This window comes from Apodemus sylvaticus, chromosome 12 (assembly GCF_947179515.1).
Source record: "Apodemus sylvaticus chromosome 12, mApoSyl1.1, whole genome shotgun sequence".
Classification (NCBI taxonomy): domain Eukaryota; kingdom Metazoa; phylum Chordata; class Mammalia; order Rodentia; family Muridae; genus Apodemus; species Apodemus sylvaticus.
The window spans coordinates 66,605,473-66,627,502 of record NC_067483.1 but is presented as its reverse complement, the minus strand read 5'-3'; the positions used below and the strand labels follow the sequence as shown (position 1 = coordinate 66,627,502).

General features: G+C 36.8%; 1 protein-coding gene and 1 non-coding gene across 6 annotated transcripts in view; both read right to left on the bottom strand.

Annotated features, from left to right (window-relative positions):
* Positions 1-2,158: 2,158 nt before the first annotated feature.
* Positions 2,159-22,030, bottom strand: part of Cop1 (COP1 E3 ubiquitin ligase) — a 113,057-nt gene continuing 93,185 nt past the window's right edge. For 4 of the 5 annotated variants that reach the window (XM_052200018.1, XM_052200021.1, XM_052200019.1 and 1 more), the window contains 2 exons: positions 4,659-4,703; positions 2,159-2,771 (listed from right to left, as the gene is read on the bottom strand). In XM_052200018.1, coding sequence (XP_052055978.1) covers positions 2,754-2,771; positions 4,659-4,703 — 63 coding nt within the window. In that variant the 3' untranslated portion in view covers positions 2,159-2,753. The other variant, XM_052200020.1, reaches the window with a different exon arrangement.
* Positions 8,515-8,654, bottom strand: LOC127697982 (small Cajal body-specific RNA 3). Its single transcript, XR_007980637.1, has one exon. It is a non-coding gene; the product is annotated as a small Cajal body-specific RNA 3 (non-coding RNA).

Genomic DNA, 22,030 nt, shown 5'->3' with positions numbered 1-22,030 from the left:
CCTTGATCCACTTGGAGTTGAGCTTAGTAGGTTATGCTCTAAGATCAAGAATTGAAAAATGGGATCTCATAAAATTACAAAGTTTCTGTAAGGCAAAGGACACCGTCAAAAGGACAAAACGGCAACCAACAAATTGGGAAATGATCTTCACCAACCCTACATCCGATAGAGGGCTAATATCCAATATATACAAAGAACTCAAGAAGTTAGACCCCAGGGAACCAAATAACCCTATTAAAGAATGGGGTACAGACCTAAACATAGGATTTTCACCTGAAGAAATTCAGATGGCCGAGAATCACCTTAAGAAATGCTCAACATAATTAGCATTTAGGGAAATGCAAATCAAAACAACCCTGAGATTTCACCTCACACCAGTCAGAATGGCTAAGGTCAAAAACTCAGGAGGCAGCAGGTGTTGGCGAGGATGTGGAGAAAGAGGAACACTCCTTCACTGCTGGTGGGGTTGTAAGATGGTACAACCACTATGGAAATCAGTCTGGTGGCTCCTAAGAAAACTGGGCATGACACTTCCGGAAGACCCTGCTATACCTCTCCTGGGCATATACCCAAAGGATTCCCCAGCATGCAATAAGGACACATGCTTCACTATGTTCACAGCAGCCTTATTTATAATAGCCAGAAGCTGGAAAGAACCCAGATATCCCTTAATGGAGGAATGGATACAGAAAATGTGGTATATATACACAATGGAGTACTATTCAGCAATTAAAAACAATGAATTCATGAATTTTTTAGGCAAATGGATGGACCTGGAAAATATCATCCTAAGCGAGGTAACAAAAGAATACACATGGAATGCAATAATTGATAAGTGGATATTAATTAGCCCTGAAGCTCTGAATACTGAAGATACAATTAGCATATCAAATGATTCCCATGAAGAAGGAAGAAGAGGGCCCTAATCCTGGAAAGGCTTGATCCAACATTGTAGGGGTGTACCAGGACAGAGAATAGGGAGGGGGAAAGATAGGAGAATGGATGGAGAGAAGAGAACTTATGGGACATATGGGAAGGGGGACTGGGAAAGGGGAAGGCTTCTAGAATGTAAACAAAGAATATAGAAAATAAATTAAAAAACCATAAAAAGAAGTAAACTCGCTGGGAGAACACCAATAGATGATGCAGGATTTGGAGTGGCCAATTTTGTCTTTGACTCAAGCTCCTATTAACTTCCCACTATTTTCCTGAGCTGCTTCTTCCACTGGTTCATTTGCCACGAATCAGATCCCACCATTCTCTTTAACTGCTTTATAACAAAATCCAAATTCTTAATCATGTGCTAAAAGTGCCACTGCATTGGGTGCCTTTGTTCAAACTCACCCTGGGTTCTTTTTTCTTTGCCTACTAATAGTAATAGAGAAATCTTTCTAAAAGTTGTAGCCCGGCTCCATGTTTCATTTCAGGTAGTGCAGTTGGCCTAGTGCTCTGATGCTGAGAATGACCCTGAATCCATGACCTGAATCCGTCCCCCAAGCACTGAGATGACAGAAGTGTGCCATATCTAGCTGAAGGGCCCTACTGGATAGTGGATCATGCATATCTTTATCTAAAAAACCTTTCTGAAAATGTTTTATGAAATGTGTGAAAAATTGAGGTAGGTGCCAGAGCATCCAAGTTTAAATCAGGACACTGCAGATAATGAGCCGGAGAGTTTGAAATCCCACCTATTTTCTCGCCACACCCATTTGTCCACAAGCTGTCTGTAGCTACTTCCTGGCGGCACTGCCAGAGCTAACCGTCCTCTAACAGTTGTAACAGAGACCATATGGCCAGCAAAGCAAAGTATTTCCTGTATGTTCCTTTATAGAAAAGGTCAGCTGACCTTGCTCCAGGTCAGTGATCAGTCTTGGTCAGGATAACTGGTGTAAAGGAAAGCCAGCAGTTGTAAGGACAATCCTTCCTGTTTACTTGATCTCAGTAATTCAAGCTCTTAGATCTATGACCAGATCTGGAAGGACCTAAGAGATTTAATGGTGATAATCTCATCAGGGTGTATAGAAAGAAATTATTTATTTTTTAATTGTAAACATTAAGTTCACTGGAAGGAATCCACACATTTTATCTTTGGTTCATGATGATATGTATAATTCCAAAAGAGATGGCAAACACAACGTTAAAATTACTCACCAGTACATTTTGTTTTAAAATAAGATTTATTTTCATTTTTTGTGTGAGCGTTTCATCGGGATGTTTATATGTGCACCACATGCATGCCTGGTGCTCAAGGAGCCCAGAAGAGGACGTCAGATCTCCTACATAAGTGGCAGTGAGCTGCTACGTAGGTGCTGGGGACTGAACCCAGAGTCTCTGTCAGAGCAGCCAGTGCTCTTATTTACTGAGCCTCTCTCCAGCCCCAGCCAGAACATTCTGTACAGCCCACAAGTACAACTTCTTCAAAAGACTCTCACCCCACCTGACAAAAAGGTGTTCCCAGTTCAGCTGTGGCTCAATAAACTTTTATTTTTGTTGTTATTTATTTTTATTTAAAAGAATTTGTTTCCCTATCACAAAAATTAGAAGCCACACTGCCAACAGCAAAGTTCATAGTTACACTGATGGTGGAGAATTCTCTGGATATTCCCAGTGTCCCAAAGGCATAAAGGAGGGAAAAAGTACTCAGAACAAATCCAAATGACGTTGGGAGAGATCTCACATGCCGTTTCTTCTTCTCATCATCAGCTGCAGATGGCTTTTGGGAGGACAGACACAATTTGACTTCAGGAAACTCCTTATACCAATTCTAGCACCTAATGGGGAAACCAAAGGCACAGAGTAGCTTTAAAACACAGAGTTTAGTGGTGCTGTACTGTACGTACTACTGGAAAACCACACAGAAATACCCACTAACTGGTACAATGCCAAAGAACTGGAAGAAACCAGATGTTCATTCCTTCTTTCAATTAAAGCACTGTATGAAAAATTACAAATTAGTTATTAAACCAATTAGAGAGCCTTTCAGGTAAACTACATGAAACTGATGGAGACAGGGATGAGGTGAAGTACACACACAATATTTTCGGAGTGTCAGTTGATACCTTAATTCATTCTTAATGAAAAATAGTTAAGAATTTTAGTATCTCTTTCTTCTCTTAAGTACTATGTCAACAGCACTAACACTAGTGACCCAGGTTTTAGAAGACATCAGTGTGACCTTTTCTTGTGTTTCTTTCAACTTCAATGCTAGCCATGTGGTGTCACAATATTTGGTTGGATTTTAGTGTTATTATCATGCCATAAAAATAAACTGTGATGGTTTTCAAATTAAAAGTGAAAAACAAAGATGGAAATGACTAAGTAGGGTCAGAGAACATAAAGGTGACTGTGAAACTTTCAAGTATTTTTTCATAGAACTATAATTTTAGGTCAGAAAGACTTGAATGGTGCCAACCTTCACCTGTGCCTGCGTGTTACAATGCTTTTACATTATAAAAGCCCCTTGACATGACAGGTCAATGCTAGAAAAAAAAAAAATCTCAGGTTTCCTTCTGAGAATCTATGGGATTCCATCATAGCTTTACAATTACTATAGGATGTCCATTGCAGTTGTTTCAGATTGTTTATCTAGGTATCTATTTCAATCTATGCCTTGCCAAGAGAAGGTGAAATTGAGAGAACCTAGCTACTTCCATTCAATTCTAAGACCTAATGTCTTACTTGAGGCCTCCAGAAAAGAACTGATATTGATCCATGCCAAGGCCTAGTTTTCATGTAAGTTGTGACTTTTACCAAACATAGTATCTGCCTGAGAAAGGTGACTGCCATATGAATCCGTGTGACTAGCTAACAAAGCACTTCTGCTTTGAGATTGTATGCTTTACCTCACAGCCTGTGGTTAGTTTCTATCGCTCCCTTTGTGGCTTGGGCACTTAAAAATTAAAGAAAGTTGTAGCAAAAATAAATGTCCACTGGTAGACAAGACAGACACATGATAAAAAAATAAATGCTTTCTGAACTTTCTATAAAAATATAGAGAAGGATCTCATTCTTTTAGAATATGCGTTAGCCAAACTTATGTACTTAAGTATCTCTATCCAAAGTTTTGTTTATAAAATTTTCACTGCATAGCTTGATTTATTTACATAAATAATGCATTATGACCAAAGGATAAATACTAAATGCTATAATCAACTAACACTGCATTTCCTTGGAATATTAACTAAGAAGAGAGCATGTGGAAAAGCATATGAGTCGTGAGTATGCTCCAGGGGTCATACAAAGTTTCAGATTAAAACACTACAATTTCCCCTCTATCCTGACTCCCACCTTAGCAAGGATTTAAAAACCAAACCCTCCTTACTACATATGAGAAGAACAAAAACTATAGACGAAGGTAACAAAGACATGATTATGCCCTACCAGACTGTCTACTAAGGAAGTCCCTTATGATGTGGCTATACTGGTCCAGATGTACTGTACTGTTTCTGACCATTTATTAATCCATCTTGCCTACAACTCCAACAAGCATGGTTGTCTCCATAACTGAGTTACCTATTTCTTCCAACTTCAGTTAAGTCATTTTTTGAGGACAGAAACCTATGACTGTGACAGCAAAGAACAACTGAATATTTCTAAGAGCCTGTTATAATTAAAAAAAAATGGATCTGAATTTAATAGGAGCTGTATGAATAGCTTACCTTAATTGTACCCTGGCTGTTAGCAGCAATCAGCACATTGGACTCCTAGAAAGAAACAAGAGCTTTAGGAACAGGATTTCCTGGTGGGCAGTTGAAGAGAACAATTTCTTTTCATCCTTCTTCCTTTACTTCACCCTAAGACACCAAGGGAATCTAAAGTGGAAGGACAACTTTTAGCATATGTAACAGCAACAAGAAAAGGCGAGCATCTGCTCCCCAGAACATTCTCTTCTACAAATTGACACTTGGTCAACATCTTCAGTACACATCTCCATGGACAACCAGGACTACAAGGGCACAGGGATATTTCTTTTTACACAAGGAAAACTGGCTTTATTGTTTTCCAGCAAGGTATTTCACTATTCAGCGTGTGTGCTATTAACAGCCTTGTAATGACTTCAATGAGACTTTATGTCACAAAGTATCTTTAATGTTTTAAGGGGAAAACATCTTTTTTTTTGAAGGCAGGAAAGGATAGGAGAAGAGACTGGACAAGAATGTGTTAATTCAAAATAATTTCAGGATTCAGACTTGTATTCAGAGAGCTAGTGGAGTTCAACTTGGAGACACACTGAAGCCTTGTTCACAGGGACAGACACCTGAGAGGTATACAGACTTAAGACTGCCATACAAACTCTATAGCTACTAGAAAGATAAAATCTAAATGACAGCTAAGAAAAAGATAAAATGACTATGTAGTAATGAAGACTGGGATCTGCCTGAATATCCTTTACTTAAGGCTTCAGGACCAAAGTATGAAGTAGGAAAAAACAAAAACAAACTTTTAATCTGTATGATAGAAATGTCATATCAGCCAAGGTGAGTTATGAACTTTAGCTTCTTTGAAATGACATTAAGACATTTGTGTTTTACAAATATGAATTTCTTTTTTAAGATTTCCCTCTGATTTTTAAGTAAAGCCTGTTTGAAAACTACTCATTTTGCTACTACTGATATGTGAGCAAATAAGTATTTTGTTCTATTATCACAGAATTTTCAGAGGCATTAGAATACCTTCACTGTAAACAGAGGAGGTAGCATCCAAGGTCATACTTGTATCAAGAGTAATGAGACCTGAGCATGGGCACTGCTACTCTTTTGCTAGCTGGGGATTTTTCTTTCAATAATAAGATGACGAATGCAGAATTCACTTAGGTTTGTTCAGACATTTTCTTTGGGTGACTATACACACAGTTTCAATGCTTTCTCACAGAGCATTTGAAGTCAATGGATCAAGAAGCAGATTTGTGATTTATCCATTCCTTCATTGATGTGAGTTTAGAGAATGGTTGGAAGAGGCAGAACTCTATACCTGCCTCAGAAAACAGGAAAATGGTCAAACAAAAGCTGTATTGCCAACCCCCTCCCCTAGAGTACCCTGCAAAAAAGTAACAACAGATAAAGGAAAAAAAAAAAGCTCTAGTCAACTAGATATTAATTAAGAAAGGAGAAGATGCCACAGTTTCTGAGAAAGCTACGGCTAGGGAATGGCACCACAAAGGTGCTGGAGCCCCAGGAACCGTCCACTGCTATGGGATGGGGCATATGCTTTAATTGGTGGGGTCAACGTGGGAGAGAGAAGCCTAAAAACGACACAGACTAAAGTTTCACACAATAGTCAATTTATTCAGTGCACCAGACATTTTATACTCTGAGGCTTAAGAGTCATATATAGTATCCAATTATACCGATAAATAGAACATGGTTGGCATATATAAACAAATTAACAATAGCCAGATGTAATGAATAATCAAAAGTAAGCTCACTATTTCCATAATTTGGGATGGACACAAAAAGCACATTCCAAGAACAGTTCCTTGTTTTTAATAAAACACAGGCCACAAGACTCTTGTCTTGTTTTCTTTGAATTCTTTCATAAGTATTCAGAATTCCCTTCACACACCTGGACTGTGTTTTGACAAACAATATTTATGAAAAGTATTGTATGTCTGCTTATATACATATGAAAAGAAAATTCAATCTTTACATTGTATCATCTTAAAAATGAATTCTAAATAGTTCAAATATATAAATGTAAAAAAAAAAAATTCTAGGATTAAAAAAACCCCAGAAGAATACAATGTTTGAGTTGGAAACTAAATATTCTTAGAATGCAAAAAATACCTCCCTTAAAAAAAATAATTTAAGACTGTAGTCCCCAGTAAGTGGAATATACTCCAGTGGAAGTCCATACATGCGGGGCTATATGCACAAACAATAGTAAGATGAAGAAAAGTAAGAACCAGACTTGATAGGCTAAACAAATTAAAAGGAGGCACTAAAGTTGGATGGCTAGAGAATGAGGGCGGGGTAACTGGGAGGAATTGGAACAGGGGTGAGTATTATCAAAACAGATTGTATGAAATTCTCAAACAACTAATAGAAAAAATGCATGCATTGGGTTTAAAAAAACATTAAACTATGGAGTTTATGACCATCCTGAGAAAAATGCTGATAAGCATCAACAAAATTAAATATAACTTAGTTATTGGAATAAATAAGCTAATAATGTCAGATATGGACAAGGATACAGAGCAAGTAGGTGATCACAGTTTGCTGAGTAGAATGAAAAATAATCCAGTACTTTTGGGAAAAGGTAATACAAAGTTAACTGCATACCTCTCTTATGATGGAGCAATTCTACCCTGTAAATATGTGTGTAAAAGAAAGACTACTAAACCATATAAATATTTGCTTGTTATTTAAACAGTTCAAAACCTAGAATAGGCTTTATATCCAAAATGAGTGAACACACAAAAAACTTTTGCTATAATTAGAAAAAGAACCATTACTTAGAAAAATAACACCATCATAAAACTATAAATGTAAACAAATTCAAAAACAACAAACCACAAGGACCATAAATATTCTGTTGTTTCTATTATATGATAGTCTAAGGAAAACCAAGGACAAACTCATGAAGACTAATATATCAATGTTGGTTTCTATCTTATTAAACTAGTAATCTTGCCATGTACCTAGGAGAAAGGGATCTTAGAAAAGCTTTTATCAGATACAAAGCCTACCTCAACTCTCATTACTGTTTCAACTACCGTTTCATATAGGATTTGCACGACAAAGAAACATGGGGGATTCAGGACTACAAATAAGAATCATTCCATAATTAATAGGACTAGCTGGGGTTGCTCACAGTATACTGGGAGCCACTCAGTTCTTACAAGACCTCCTTTTCTCCTACCCTTCCCACCAAAACTTAAGACTCAAAGACTTCAAATTTTATACTAAGAAGCAAAATCTTTCTTTGGAAATAGCCATTTCCAAACTTTGGCTATAGACTTAAAAGAACACACAACTGTATTTTGCATTTTTATTCAACATAGGGACTCATTTTAGCCTAGGCTAGTCTTGGATTAAAGGCAATTATCCTGCCTCAGCTTCTCAAAGAAGGAAATTACAAAGGTCTGAGTCATAGTGTATAGCTAGAAATCAAATTTTAATACAAAGAACTTCATGAAAGCTTTCGATAGTTCTTTTGTATATAAAATGTTGATAGCCCAAGATTAACCCACCCCCTAAAAAACCAGCAATTCTACATATAGTACACATGCCAATTACAGATTTTTTTCAAATAAATAAGCCAATAGTAATATCTACTTTCAAAAATTACCAACCAGCCTGTATCTGAATAGTACAGGCAGAAGTGTAGGTGACATGAGACCTTGTTTTTACAAGAGCATTAAGAAAGGGAAAACCACAAACAAAATCCATAAAATACTCCAAAAGGCTTATAGAAAACTTGATTTTCTTTTTTGATTGCTTCTATAAACTAGTATATTTAACCAGCAGATTTTGTACAACTGATAAAGAAAACGGTATTTAAAGTGGAATTCAATAAGGTGTATGGAGGGGAACGATCAGACTTAGCCAGCTATCCTAAGTCAGACAGAGACCTCCATGTTTATGTAGGATTGCTGCCTTCTGCAGACAAAAGATAGTTTCCAATTTGTCTACATGGTTGACTCCGCAGCTTCCATTTTTAGTGTGATCTATCATTAATATAACATTTGTTATAGTCTTTTTATATTGCAATTTTCTTTTGTATTTTTATATTATTTAAAACTTAAAGCAACTTCTAACTGCTTCGAATTCTCACTTAGATGCACCTTAATACACTGAAATAAGGTAAATGAAAACTTTAACAAACTAGATTTTAAATTATTAAGATAAATATCTATTAAACAGACACAAGTCAAGAAAGTATAAAACTGACGTTCTATCGCACTTTATTGCATTAGTTTGGATTGTGGCTGTCACCTGAAGGCCCATGTGTTGAGAGGTTTCGTCTACTGGTGACATTTCTGTGAAACAGAGTATTTGGCAAGCAGATCTCTGGGCTTAGGGCGCAGTGCTAGGTCATGGGGCTATTTTCTCAGAACAGTAGCTTTTTGTCCTCCTTCTGCCTGTCTTGCTTCCTAGCCTTTAAAGAGAGCACTGCCATGTGGTACGCCTACAGGAGTTATGAAAGAATCCATCAGACCAACCTTTGGCCGCAACCTCTCAGTCTGTGAGCCAGAACACATTTCTTCTCCTTTTACGCTGATTATCTCAGACACTGTGCTACTGTGACAGAGCACCCACTAAATACATGGTTTCTGATAACAAAATTCAATGTGGCCATAGATTATTAAAAAAGAGAGCACAAACTCTTTTCTAGGTCTTAAAATTTTGATTGACACTGTACAGCAATCAAATAAGAGTATATCAGAAATTGAATATAAATGACCAAATAAAACAATTTCCTGGAATCTAACCTGCAATAAAACTTTGCAGGTTTACAAGATAGCAGTGACCAGTTTTCCCCTCTTTTCCAGGACACTACAATACCATCACATAATTTACAAAAATGCTCATTGGTGTCAGTATGTAACTTGTAAGCACAAGTCTGTTTTCTTTCTGTCAAACCAGTTTAGTTTAGATGATCCAGTGTGCCTGATACTAAATAGATCCTGCACCTGGATAAAAATATTTTTACTTGACCCTTCTTGTTGTTTGTTAGTTTACATTCCTATATAAAGTACCACAGTTTGCTCTAAATGCCCCTGGGAGGGGCACTGTGGAAACTTTGGTCCCTCACGTAGCTCTAATGGGTGGGCATGGTGAGGTTTTAGTAGTGACACTAGAAGGCTGTCAGGTTGCTGAAGTCTGCCTTGACATGGACTGAACTTGTTACTGAACATGATACTGAACTTGGAACAATAATTCGCATTTTCTGCTTCTGAAGGTTATCAGATATTACATAAAAGTTGCATATTATTTTATAATCACTGGAGGCATCAATGGTAAGTTTTAAACATGCAAGATAACTGAAATAAGATTTTCGATAAGGGCATGGGTCAAGGGATGTTAACTGCCTCAACTAATGGTAGAAGGTTTGAAGAGGTACATATTTAAGGTACTTAAAAGGATCAAATTAGCGCACGGGGTGTGTGTGTGTGTGTGTGTGTGTGTGTACCTTTCTAAGACCCTAGTTTCTAATAGTTTTACCTCAGTCTTTAATTACATTGATTTTAAATTGAACTAACTCAGTCTTTAATTACATTGATTTTTAAATTCAACTATCAAATAAGATTGTGCCTAACCAAATTAAAATACCAGGCTTTTTCAAATAGTAAAAAACTATTATAATAATATATACCGTTTGTTTGTAGCAACATCGTTTCATAAGTGGGAGGTCATGTTGGCTTAGGTGTTTCTTCATATATGTTAGTGGAGTTATTAGAGAACTATTTACCACATATAAATATCATGGCACTGGATTGCCTAAATATTCTCCCCATACTTTTCAAAATCCCTGCCTCTGGCTAAGCTTGTATTGAAACTTTCACAAGAAACTCAATTTTATATGAAACTAAATAGATGATTTAATTACTACTATGAATTAAAAAGCTAATCCTTTGTGAATGATACTTTTCATTAAATGCTGCACATGGAATGAAGGTGGGGGTAGAATACAAACAGCAACCCTAGGCAAGTGGCATCAAGCATGTAAACAGGTGGAAACATAAGGAACATCTTTAGCTTTTCTGCTATTTATTTTATGATAAATAATATAAAATTGATTTAAAACTCTTATGGTCCATCTTTAGAAAATGTTAAAAATCAGAAGGCTCTGCTAATTTATACCCAACCAAAAGCTATAGATAACTGCAAACTCATGACATTCTGTAAGCATTTTAGAGAACAGAATTCATAGTCAAAACTGGAGTGCTGGGCATGTGTGAGGACAAACAGTTCCTGAGCATTTGTTTCCAGCATGGAAGGAGTTGAATATGCCGGTATGTTTAAGGAATTACTAATGGTAGCATATGGGCAGCTTGACTATGAATACCTTTAGAAAAGGCCTTAAAGTGAGAGCTACGTTCTCTTATATGCTTTCTTCTATGATGGCTACATAAAGGAGACAATGGGGAGAAGCATGATAGACCTTTCTTTTTATGTGCTGTTGTTTGGGGGAAGGCAAACACTGCTGGCATGCCAAGAAGCAGTGTTCCCTCAGTTCTCCTGTAGACTAGAAAGAGGACTCTGTAGAGATACCCGTGGCAGAGTGGAGAAACTGCATCTGAAGGCACTGATGCAAACATTCTGCAACTTACTTTGGCTTCATGGCATTCAAACATGCTTGGCTCTGCAGCATATTTGGAAGAAAGAGTTAAGAGCTGCAGGAAACTGAAGTCTGAGCACATCAAGCCCAATAGCTTTATCTGCTTAGTTGTGCTTCTGTCACAGTTTGAGTTCATATAGTTAAGACAGATACTCAGTAGCTCTGCTACAGGGACCACTTTTGAAAATGGGAGACCCATACTTCATACTCACCTAAGTTTCACCTTTTTTTCTTTCTTACCTATCTATTTACTTATTTCTTTAATATTTATTTAATAAATTTATTTAACATAGAGGCCACTTGTCTCTTACAAACTGAGTAATACTATTTCTCCTTCACTTGGGTCTATGCAAATGTCTAATGGAAGACATTTTGACACCAGAAGGTTGAAAATTCAGATCGTGCTAACAAAGTCATTTCCTGAAATGTGTGCCTCTTTAAAGGCAGGCCATTTAACTATCTATAGATCACGAATTACCTCACTTAAAAAAATCTAACCAACCCACCAAGAGCAGCCTCCAAATCACCTTTCCTCAAGTCACCTGTTCCTTTCTACCTTAACCCTGCCATCCTCAGTAGATTTGAGACTGGAACATCCCCATCTCTTCATGCTTGGTTGCCACCTGAATAAACACATAGCACATTTAGGTATTAACTATATTGTGTGTCAAAAAAAATCAGGCCTGTCTCTGTAATATTAATAACCCCAATATCTAGGCTCATAGAACTTGACTTAGATTAAAAGAGGATATAGGGAAGGACTGTGTCAGAGAACAAAGTCTTTGGGGAAAGCAGAACAAAGGAAAGATTTAACATCAGTCAAACATTTTAATACACTGAGAAAAACCTACCAAGCTAAAAGACACTAGCCAAAAAATGGATGACATAGCTTTTGTATCATGCTGCAGTTTAAGACTGTCAGAAAAGCCATCATATATTTATGCTTGATATTTATATTATGGAGTGAAATCTTTCCACAGTGAAATGTGAAAAGACAGGTAGAAACTACCTATGCCCCAATACTGTTTTCTTCTTAATGTAGGATGAACACTACGAGGACAAATCCCCAAAATTAAACTGTTCTGTTCAAGTGATAGAATTACACATAACTTTCTTTATTCTTTATTTACTGAAAGTTCTCTATTGCTAGAAGAAAAATGAATATGCCAAAGCACAAATGATGCAGGGACATGTGATAATCTCTTGAGTAAGTTAGCTGCATTTATAGTGCCCAAATATTAAATATAAATTTCTTCTTGGCTAGTCAGCTTTATAAAATGCAATAGGATGAGAAGAAAGCTTGTCACTATTTTTTCACTTTTCTAATATATAACATACAACTAAACAGGCATAAAAACAGGAAACTCCATAATTAAAATGTAAATATTAATATAGCCACTCAAAATTTCATGTTTATTTTGAAGACTATCAATAAGAAACAACGTACTAAAAGGATGATGGAGATGGCTTCCTAAGGATTTATTTAAATTTGATGGAAAAATTTACTCATAGCTTCTCACGTTGACATCACAACAATATAGCAGCAGAGTCAGGAGTACAGAGGTTATTGTGAGGCTGTTAAAGGAAAATTCCATTATTTTCCTTAAATAGAATATAGATTTAAATGAGCAGGAAAGTCTTTTTGTTATGCATATTGTAAGCAATTTTGGGGGGTGGGGAGCTTGGCTAGATCTATATTATATATTTACTAAATGCATTTTTATTCAACTAGAAAATGTGTTTTCCCATTATGTACATTTCAGTATCTGTAAGTAACATTCATTAAACTTTTAAGTAAAAGAAAGTGATATCCATAATTTATTTTCCTTTCACTAGTAATAAGGTAAATTCATATGACAGATAAACATTTATAATCTAAATTCATACCTCTTTCTACCTCAGAGTATTTTAGACACTTTAAAGCATTGTGGGTCAACAAATGGTTACATCATTTGTTAAACTCCACAAGATCTACAGAAGATCGAGCCAGTCAGCATCCAGGATGGGGAGGATGTGATGTGGGGAGGTAGCTGAGAAGCTGTGGAAAGCTGATGGCTTTTGGAGGAGGGAGAGTTAGTGTTCTTTAAGTGTGGCCTCTGGCAGGATAACTCTCTAGTGGATGAGCCCATGTTCATGAGCCAACACAAGCTAGAGTGGAAGAGTACTTTTTTTTAAAGAATATCAAATTGAGAAATAATGGGATGGCAGAGGATAGGACTGGGAACAATCAGGCGGAGGGGGAGGGAGGTGTGATCAAAATATATTAAATGTATGATATTCTAAAAGAATAAACATTCATGTTAGGTCTAGGTTATTAATAATGCCTCAAAGTTAATGTTTATTTTTTCTTAAGAAAAGATAGAATTGAAAATAACAAAACAAACAGTTAAAGATCCATGTTTATTCTACTGGTTAAAACTGGCATATATAACACAAAATTACTTTAAAAAAGGATTTATAAGAAAACATTTGAGTTATTTGATTCTGTCAAATTCTATTACAGTAAACATAAAACTGTTAAAAATTAAATATTTTAAGTGGCAAGCAGTAGACTCCATAAAGCTTATTTTTTGATTTCCTTACCACCTTCACTACAAAATCTACAGCAGCAAATACTTTTGCTGAGTTTGTATAGTACTGGTCAGTAAACTAAGGAAAATCTAAATATCAAACAATTTACTCAGAGAAACAACAACAGTATTCATTGCCTTAGTTTTCTGTCTCTCTTTTTAATGTTCCTGCCTTTCTATATTCTGGATACTACGGAAGAAAAGGTTAAAAGGAGAGGGAAGGAACAGTCTTCCTGGAAGTCAGAGTCCAAGCGCACAATCTTCTTTCCTTGCACTCTCAGACACAGAGAAAGAGGGTTCTTTCACACTGGCCCTCTTCCTGCCAGGCAGCACAATGTTCTAAAGTGTTATAACCATCCAGCTAGAGGAAAGAAGAAAGGAAAGATAAAAGGACAAAGAGAAACAGCTGAAGAAAGTGGGAGAGAGAAGCTCCTCTACTCTGTATATATGCACTGAAGAATTTGGAACAGCAACATGCAGTAAGACTGTGAAGTCTTGTTAAACGTAATTGTACAAACACATAAATAAGATTTATAGATACACAGGCATTGTCTGTGCATCCTAGCCTTGAAGTCTTGTAATACTCCACCCTCAGCCTTCTGAGTGCTGGGGTTAAAGATGTGGGCTACCAAGCCTAGTTAATATATTTCAATGATGGTATTTATTTTTAATTGAAGAAAAAAAAAGCACATATCTGTTTTGCTTCTCTCTAAAGAGAATGCAGGAGTAGACACATCTAATAGACAGTAGATATCCATGATCAAAATGGTTCCCCCTAACAAGTGCTTGAAAATTATTCAGGTCTCTTGGTATGTGTAACATAGTATATTTTAGTATGATCTGTGGTTTGCAACCTTTTCCCCTGAAGACTGAGGGAAGTTTGCAGAATATAGATCTCTACCTTTTTTCTATTCAGATTTTAAAACTGGAACTGCGTTGTTAATGATTTTGAGAGATCCCTTAATAATTAATAATTTAATAATTTCAATAATCATTCATAACTGAGAAACACTGGTATCAAGCTTTATCATAGCCTGATTTGCAGTTTAATGAAAGCAGACTGGCTTATAGCAGTACTACAAGGTTTCTTAATGTGCTTCAATATGATAATGATGTGGTGCTTTGTACAAAACAAGCCTGCCTCTTAAAGTGCATATATAAAACAAGAAAAGATATGTGAGGGCTACTGCAACACCAAATGACGACATAGATCTGACTGCTTGTCTGACACTCATAAGCACACCATGCACATTTCCTTATTTTAAAATTCTAACAATCCTCAAAGACACTGGGTTGGTTGCCTCTATTACCAGCACTTTATAATGAATACACTGGTAGAGAAAGTCCTAACCATACATAAGATCTCAGAAAATATCTACGACTTTGAGGAGATTTGAACTTGTAAAACATGGTTCTAAAATCTATGATCTTACTCAAAACATCACAAGCCATTTGTCAAGAAGTCTAAAGGTTGAGGAGACTCAAATAACAGTACACGAACACACACACACACACACACACACACACAAGCAAGCATGCACTACCCTCCACCCAGTACCTCATTACAGAGGAGAAGGCAGAGGCAGATGACTCTGAGTTTGAGCCCAGCCTGTTCTACAATGTGAGTTCCAGGACATCCAGGGCTGTACAGAGAAACTGTTTGGGAAACACAAAAGACAAAGACACAACAACAACAAAAATCTCAGACAGTTTAGTTAGTTATATAATAAAAGTCTCGACTAGAAATAATAGGAATATATGAGTAAAAATAAAGGTCTTAAAGACCTAACTTCAGAGGCAGGATGATTTCTGAGTTCAAGGCCAGCCTAGTCTACAAAGTGAGTTCCAGGACAGTCGGGGCTATACAGAGAAACCCTGTCTTGGGAAAAAGAAAAAAAAAAAAAAAGAAGGAAAGAAGGAAAGAAGGGAAGGGAAGGAAAGAAGGGAAGGGGAAAGGGGGAAGGGGGAAGGGGGAAGGGGAAGGTGGAAGGGGAAAGGAAAGGGAAGACAGACATAACTTCACATAGATTGAATGATATAACATAGATGACAAGTTTTCAAGTACTGTTTTTCTATACTTGGTCTCAAGGAAAGTTATTACCCTGACTAGCCTTATTCCATAGCTACCAAAACCTTAAAGATGATTTCTGATAAATATCTCAATCTTACTTCACCTCTCTGTCATTAATACTTTTCCTGAGGAGTTTTTTATCTGGGTTATTATGGAAGAGAAAGGTATCTTAAGGTTATATTACAGGAACTTCTTTTAGTCAACTGTCTATTTTGGATTAGTAAGGAGATAAAATGGATGATGGTTTGATTGAGAGAAGACAATACAAACATGGAAGTATGTACCAGCCCAACCCCCCAAAGTAAGTCTCTTTACACAGAAGCTATCACTTTGAAATAGATACCTCTACCTGAAACTTAGATATCTTTCTAAAAGGTTCAAACAAAAAATGTATTAGAAAGGAATGTATAGATATAAAACATGTAGTTTTCAATATCTGATTCCATCTGATTCCAGTCTTTACAAAGAACAATGATAACACCAAAAATGATATGTCACTTGGGTGTTGTGGAGGATTGACAATAGATTAGAATAGGAGCCAGGAAAACTGCCCGTCTTGAGGCCAGCTTTATCTAGTAAGAACCTTTGTCAATAAGCAAAAGAAAACAATGAGATGTATCCCTTGTATCTGAGATCTGTTTTTGCTCTACCTTAACAATAATATTCAAATTTTTATTTTACTTTAATTAGCCTTCCCATGTCCCCCACTCCCTGCTTACTGTCATGACCTTCTTTATAGTTTTATACACACACATGAATAAATATATACATACAATTACTGAGACTATTTCACGTTTCTTGTATATGTATATGCTTTTAGGGCTGACTACTTGGTATTGGTAATTTAAGTCTAACTCCCCAACCCCCATCTCTGTCTACCATGACTAGCTCTTCACCCAGGGGAAGGCCATGACATTTCCTCCATCTGCATTCATCTACCACTTGGTGCTGTCACTGTTTGGGTCTACTTTAGGCTGGCATATTTTTGAGATGTCATGGATAGAGACAGCGTCCCTGTTCTATTTAGAAGACACAATCTTATGGCAGATACGCCATAGCCATCAGCACAGGCTTCAGCTGTGACAGAGCCATGGATGCAGACATAGTGCGTGGTGACAGCCTGAGCAATGACATCACCATCATCGCAAGTGGCTGGCTCTTTGCAGGTTGTGTCTCCAGTCCTACCTCTCCCCCCAGAGCATGAATCACTAGGCTTTGAGTTCTCTCCTGGCTCTCCACTGCTCACTTCCTCTTTCCCATCTATCAAATACTGCCACATCAGGGCCAGAGCAGAAGCTTGCATATCTCTCATTTTCCAGCCACCCCAGGGCTGCCATTTAGTCATTTTTATTTCTTGTGTTGAAAACTCTCCATTAAATCCAAAGCCCACTTTTGAACTGGGTCACTTGGCTTCTTGGCTCTGTGTTTTGAGTTCTTTACATATTCTGGATGTTAATCCTCTGTCAAATGCATAATTTTATCACTTGGTAAGCTTACTCTCCACTAGACCTATCATTTCCTTAGCTGTTTAGCAGATTTTTAGTTTTATGTTAATTCTTAGATAACAGAGTGCTATTCAGAAAGTCCTTTCCCACAACTGTTTCTTATAGGATATTATCTATGATTTACTCAAGCAATTCCAATGTATCACATTGAACATACTGATCCATTTGGGGTTAATTTTTGTACATGGTGAGAGAGATGGATCTAATTTCATCCTACACACATGCAACCAGTCTTGCTAGCAGCAGTTGTTGAAGATGTTGCCTTCCTCTTTGTCACCAACAGATGGCTGCTGTAATATATAGTCATGTTGGCTCTGTGTACATCTGTTTATGTGAGAACTGTCTGCATTACTGCAGCTCAGTACTATCTCTGGGAATCTGCAATGGTGATCCTTCCAGCACTGTTCTTTTTTACTCAGATTGCCTGGGGTCTTTTAAATTTTTATTTTCTATTTCTGTAATGTATTTTCTATTTCTGAGAGATTCTGTTCAAGATTGTATTTAATCTGTAAAATGCTTTGATAGAGTAATCATTTTGACAATTTAATTTTGCCAATCCATGAGTACATGAAGTTGTTTCATATTTTAGAGTCTTCCATAATTTCACATTTCAGGTATTTCTAGTTTTCATTGTAGAAGTCCGTCACATCCTTAGCTAAGTTTACCCCTAGACATTTACTTTAGGACTACTTGTTTTATTTAGCATGATTATTGATGGTGTATAAAAAGGTTATTGTATCTTGCTACTTTGTCAAAAATATTGAGTGCTTCCAGAGGTTTTTCTATGGAATTTTTTGAATCTCTTATGTGTAACACTCTCATTTGCAAACTGGGATAATTTGACTTCTTTTCCTACTTATATTCTTTAGTTTCCTTCTCCTGACTCACGAATTTGAGCACTGTACTGAAAGGGAGGGGAAACAGTGGGCGGCCCTCTCATTCCTGCTTTTAATAGGATTGCTTTGACATTTTCCCATTTATGGCAGGTAATATTGGTTGTGAGTTTCTCATATATAATATGTTATTCTTTGTTCTTTCCCGTTCTAATCTCTCTAGGACTTTATCATGAACGCTGTCTTAGTCAGGGTTTCTATTCCTGCACAAACATTATGACCAAGAAGCAAGTTGGGGAGTAAAGGGTTTATTCAGCTTACACTTTACACATTGCTATTGATCACCAAAGGAAGTCAGGACTGGAACTCAAGCAGGTCAGGAAGCAGAAGCTGATGCAGAGGCCATGGAGGGATGTTCCTTACTGGCTTGCTCAATCAGTTCTCTTACAGAACCCAAGATTACCAGCCCAGGAATGGCACCACCCACAAGGGGCCCTCCCCACTTGATCACTAATTGAGAAAATGCCCCACAGCTGGATCTCATGTGAGCATTTCCCCACCTGAAGCCCTTTTCTCTGTGATAACTCCAGCCTGTGTCAAGTTGACACACAAAAACAGCCAGTACAAACACATTTTTTATTTTGTTAAAAGTTTGTTATAGCCGGGTGAATGGTAGTGGTGCATGCCTGTAATCCCAGCACTTGGGAGGCAGAGGCAGGCGGATTTCTGAGTTCCAAGGCCAGCCTGGTCTACAGAGTGAGTTCCAGGACAGCCAGGGCTATACAAAGAAACCCTGTCTTGAAAAAACAAAATCCAAAAAACCAAACCAAACCAAACCAAACCAAACCAAACCAAACCAAACCAAAAAAAAAAGCTTGTTATATATCTACTGAAATATGTTTCTCTGTATTTGGGACTATTTATATGATTTATTATGTTTATTGACTTGCATGTGCTGAACCATCAATTCCTCCCCAAAATAAATTTACTGAATCATGATGGGAAATCCTTTGATGTATGCTTGTATCTGGTTTTGAAGTATTTTATACTGAAATTTTATTGAAGTTGTTGGCAAAATGGAATATTCATATGTAGAAGAATGATACCTGACTATTCTATAAGACTATATTTTAGGCTTGAAACTATAAAAATACAAAAACAAAACAAAAAACTCATAATGGAAAAGTATCAGTATATTGAAACATGAAATGATCTATTTTGGATATGATCTTAAAAGCATTGACTACAGATGAGATTTTTTAAACTAAAATAAAGAAAACTGAATTATGAGATAATCAATGAATTCCATGAAGATGTCTATAACACATGATAAAATGTTCATGTTAAGGGATTCTAAGAACAACTCAGCAATAAATAAATAGCTTGGGGTTGGGAATGAACAAGTGAACAGAAGCGACTGGAATATGAAGAATGTTCAATTTACAAATCATAGATGCACAAAGCCACAATGAGATAGTATTATATATCTGTTAGAATTTATGGCATCAAAAAGATAAATCCTGTTCATGATATTGGTGGGAATGTAACTTGTATAGGCATTGTGAAAAGCAATATGAAGATATTCCTTAAAAACCTAAATGTCTAACAATTATATGATTTAGGAATCCTAAGGAATACTACGAGTTTAAAAATCCAGAAATTAGCATTCCAAGGCAATTGTACTTCCATGTGGGCTGCATTGCAAATTATAAGAATCAAGGTACAGAATAACCTATATATCCACCAACAAATGAATGAATAAAGAAGGCATCAGACAGGCAGACACAGACATTCAAATTGTATGTTTGTGTGTATGCACACAGGCGTAGACACAGGCATGCGTGTACACGCGCGCGCACGCACGCGTACACACACACACACCTACATCTACCTCTACCTGGTACAAAATGGCAAGATGCTATCTATTTACAATGAAACTGGAGTGCACTTGGGCAAATGAAATAAGTCACACACAGAAGAACAAAAATGACATGTTTTTGTGTATATGATATAAAAAGGTCAACAAAAAGTAGAAGGTAAAATAATGGTTACCAGAGGCTAGGAATAAAAAGCAAAGGAAAAATGTTGGAGAGAGAGTACAAAGTTTCTATTAGACAAGAGGTATATACATTTTAGGTCTATTTGCATACCATAATGACTGTTTAGTAATATATACATACATAACTCAAAAGATATTAGGATGTATCACTCTAATCAGAACTTAGGTCATACCCATCTACATTTATCTCTCTCTCTCCTTTGTCACAGCTGAGATCAACGAACACCAAGCTATCAGATTCTACCGTTGTATATCCCTTATGGCACACACATCAGTAAAATGGAGCTCTCCTTTCTCTATTCTCAAGATCACATATTCTCCTGCTGTCCAGGAGTCCAAGAGTATGTGAGCTATTAATCAATCATGAGGCACAGAGCCCTGCCTGTGCTCTAAACCTATAAGGGAACCACTACTTGGACATGTGATTCTGAACTCTTCTCAGAGCCCTGCTGTACTATCTGTATGCTTTGGCATTAATAACTCTTGTAATCAATCTGCTATCCAGATGTCTGAGTGTCCCCATTCAACCTCAAACTCAAACCTTTGATGATGGGTTTGTTAACTGGCTTAAACTTAATCATTTTGATTTACAGACACAGTATATCTATCTTAAAAACATCACATTTTCTCTCATAAATATAAATAATACTTCATTAATACAAGGTTGTGTAAAATTCTCAATGAATTAATAAACAGTTAAAGGAAGATACATAGTTTAATGAGAGTGGAATCCTTTACATTTTACTGAGTCACTCATTCATTCATTCTATCCTCTTAAATAGTAAAGACAAAATTAACAAGAGTCAGAGCCGGGCGGTGGTGGCGCACGTCTGTAATCCCAGCACTCTGGGAGGCAGAGGCAGGTGGATTTCTGAGTTCAAGGCCAGCCTGGTCTACAGAGTAAGTTCCAGGACAGCCAGGGCTACACAGAGAAACCCTGTCTCAAAAAAACCAAATCCAAAAAAAAAAAAAAATTATCAAGGGTCAGAAGACAACTGGTTTTTATCTAGCAAAAAATTATCAAGCCATATAGAAGAAAATAACATAGGGAATAACAAATCTTTAAATTCAGTAGACCAAGGATTTAAACCCTCACAGGCAGGGATTAATCTGAAACTAGGAAGCAGAGTTTTATATTAGTCTTAATGTATGTATGTCAATGAAACAGTGCTGTGAGAAGACAACCTAAGGCAGGTCCTATGGTGTTACATCTGCAGGTGCTGTGCACTCCACATCTCCATTCCCTTAAGTTTCAAGGCTCAACTAATCACTACCTTGATGTCTTTTATCAACTTAATGCAGCTCTGAAAAATGGTCCCTTCTAACTTTTGTTCATAAAAAATTATTTGTCCTTTCACATTTTAAAGACTCTTCTTGAATATAGTAAATGATATTCTGGATCCTTTACTCCAATTCTTCATTTGCCCATCATATATGCAGCACTGTCCTTTTAGGGAGTGAAAAGAGGATGAAGGTTGACACCAGTGATTCCTCAGTCACATTCCACCTGATTCTTCTGAGTCTCACTGGACAGAATACTCCAGGGATCCCCCTATGTCTGCCTCCATAGCATTATCAGTGTGGGCCAGTGTGCTTAGCCTTTCTTATGTAGTTACTAGGAATCTAACTCAGGTAGGTCCTCATCCTTGAACCAACTGAAACAAAGCCTCTGTGCTTTCCTTTATATACTTGCTCTTAACTTAGCTAGCCAC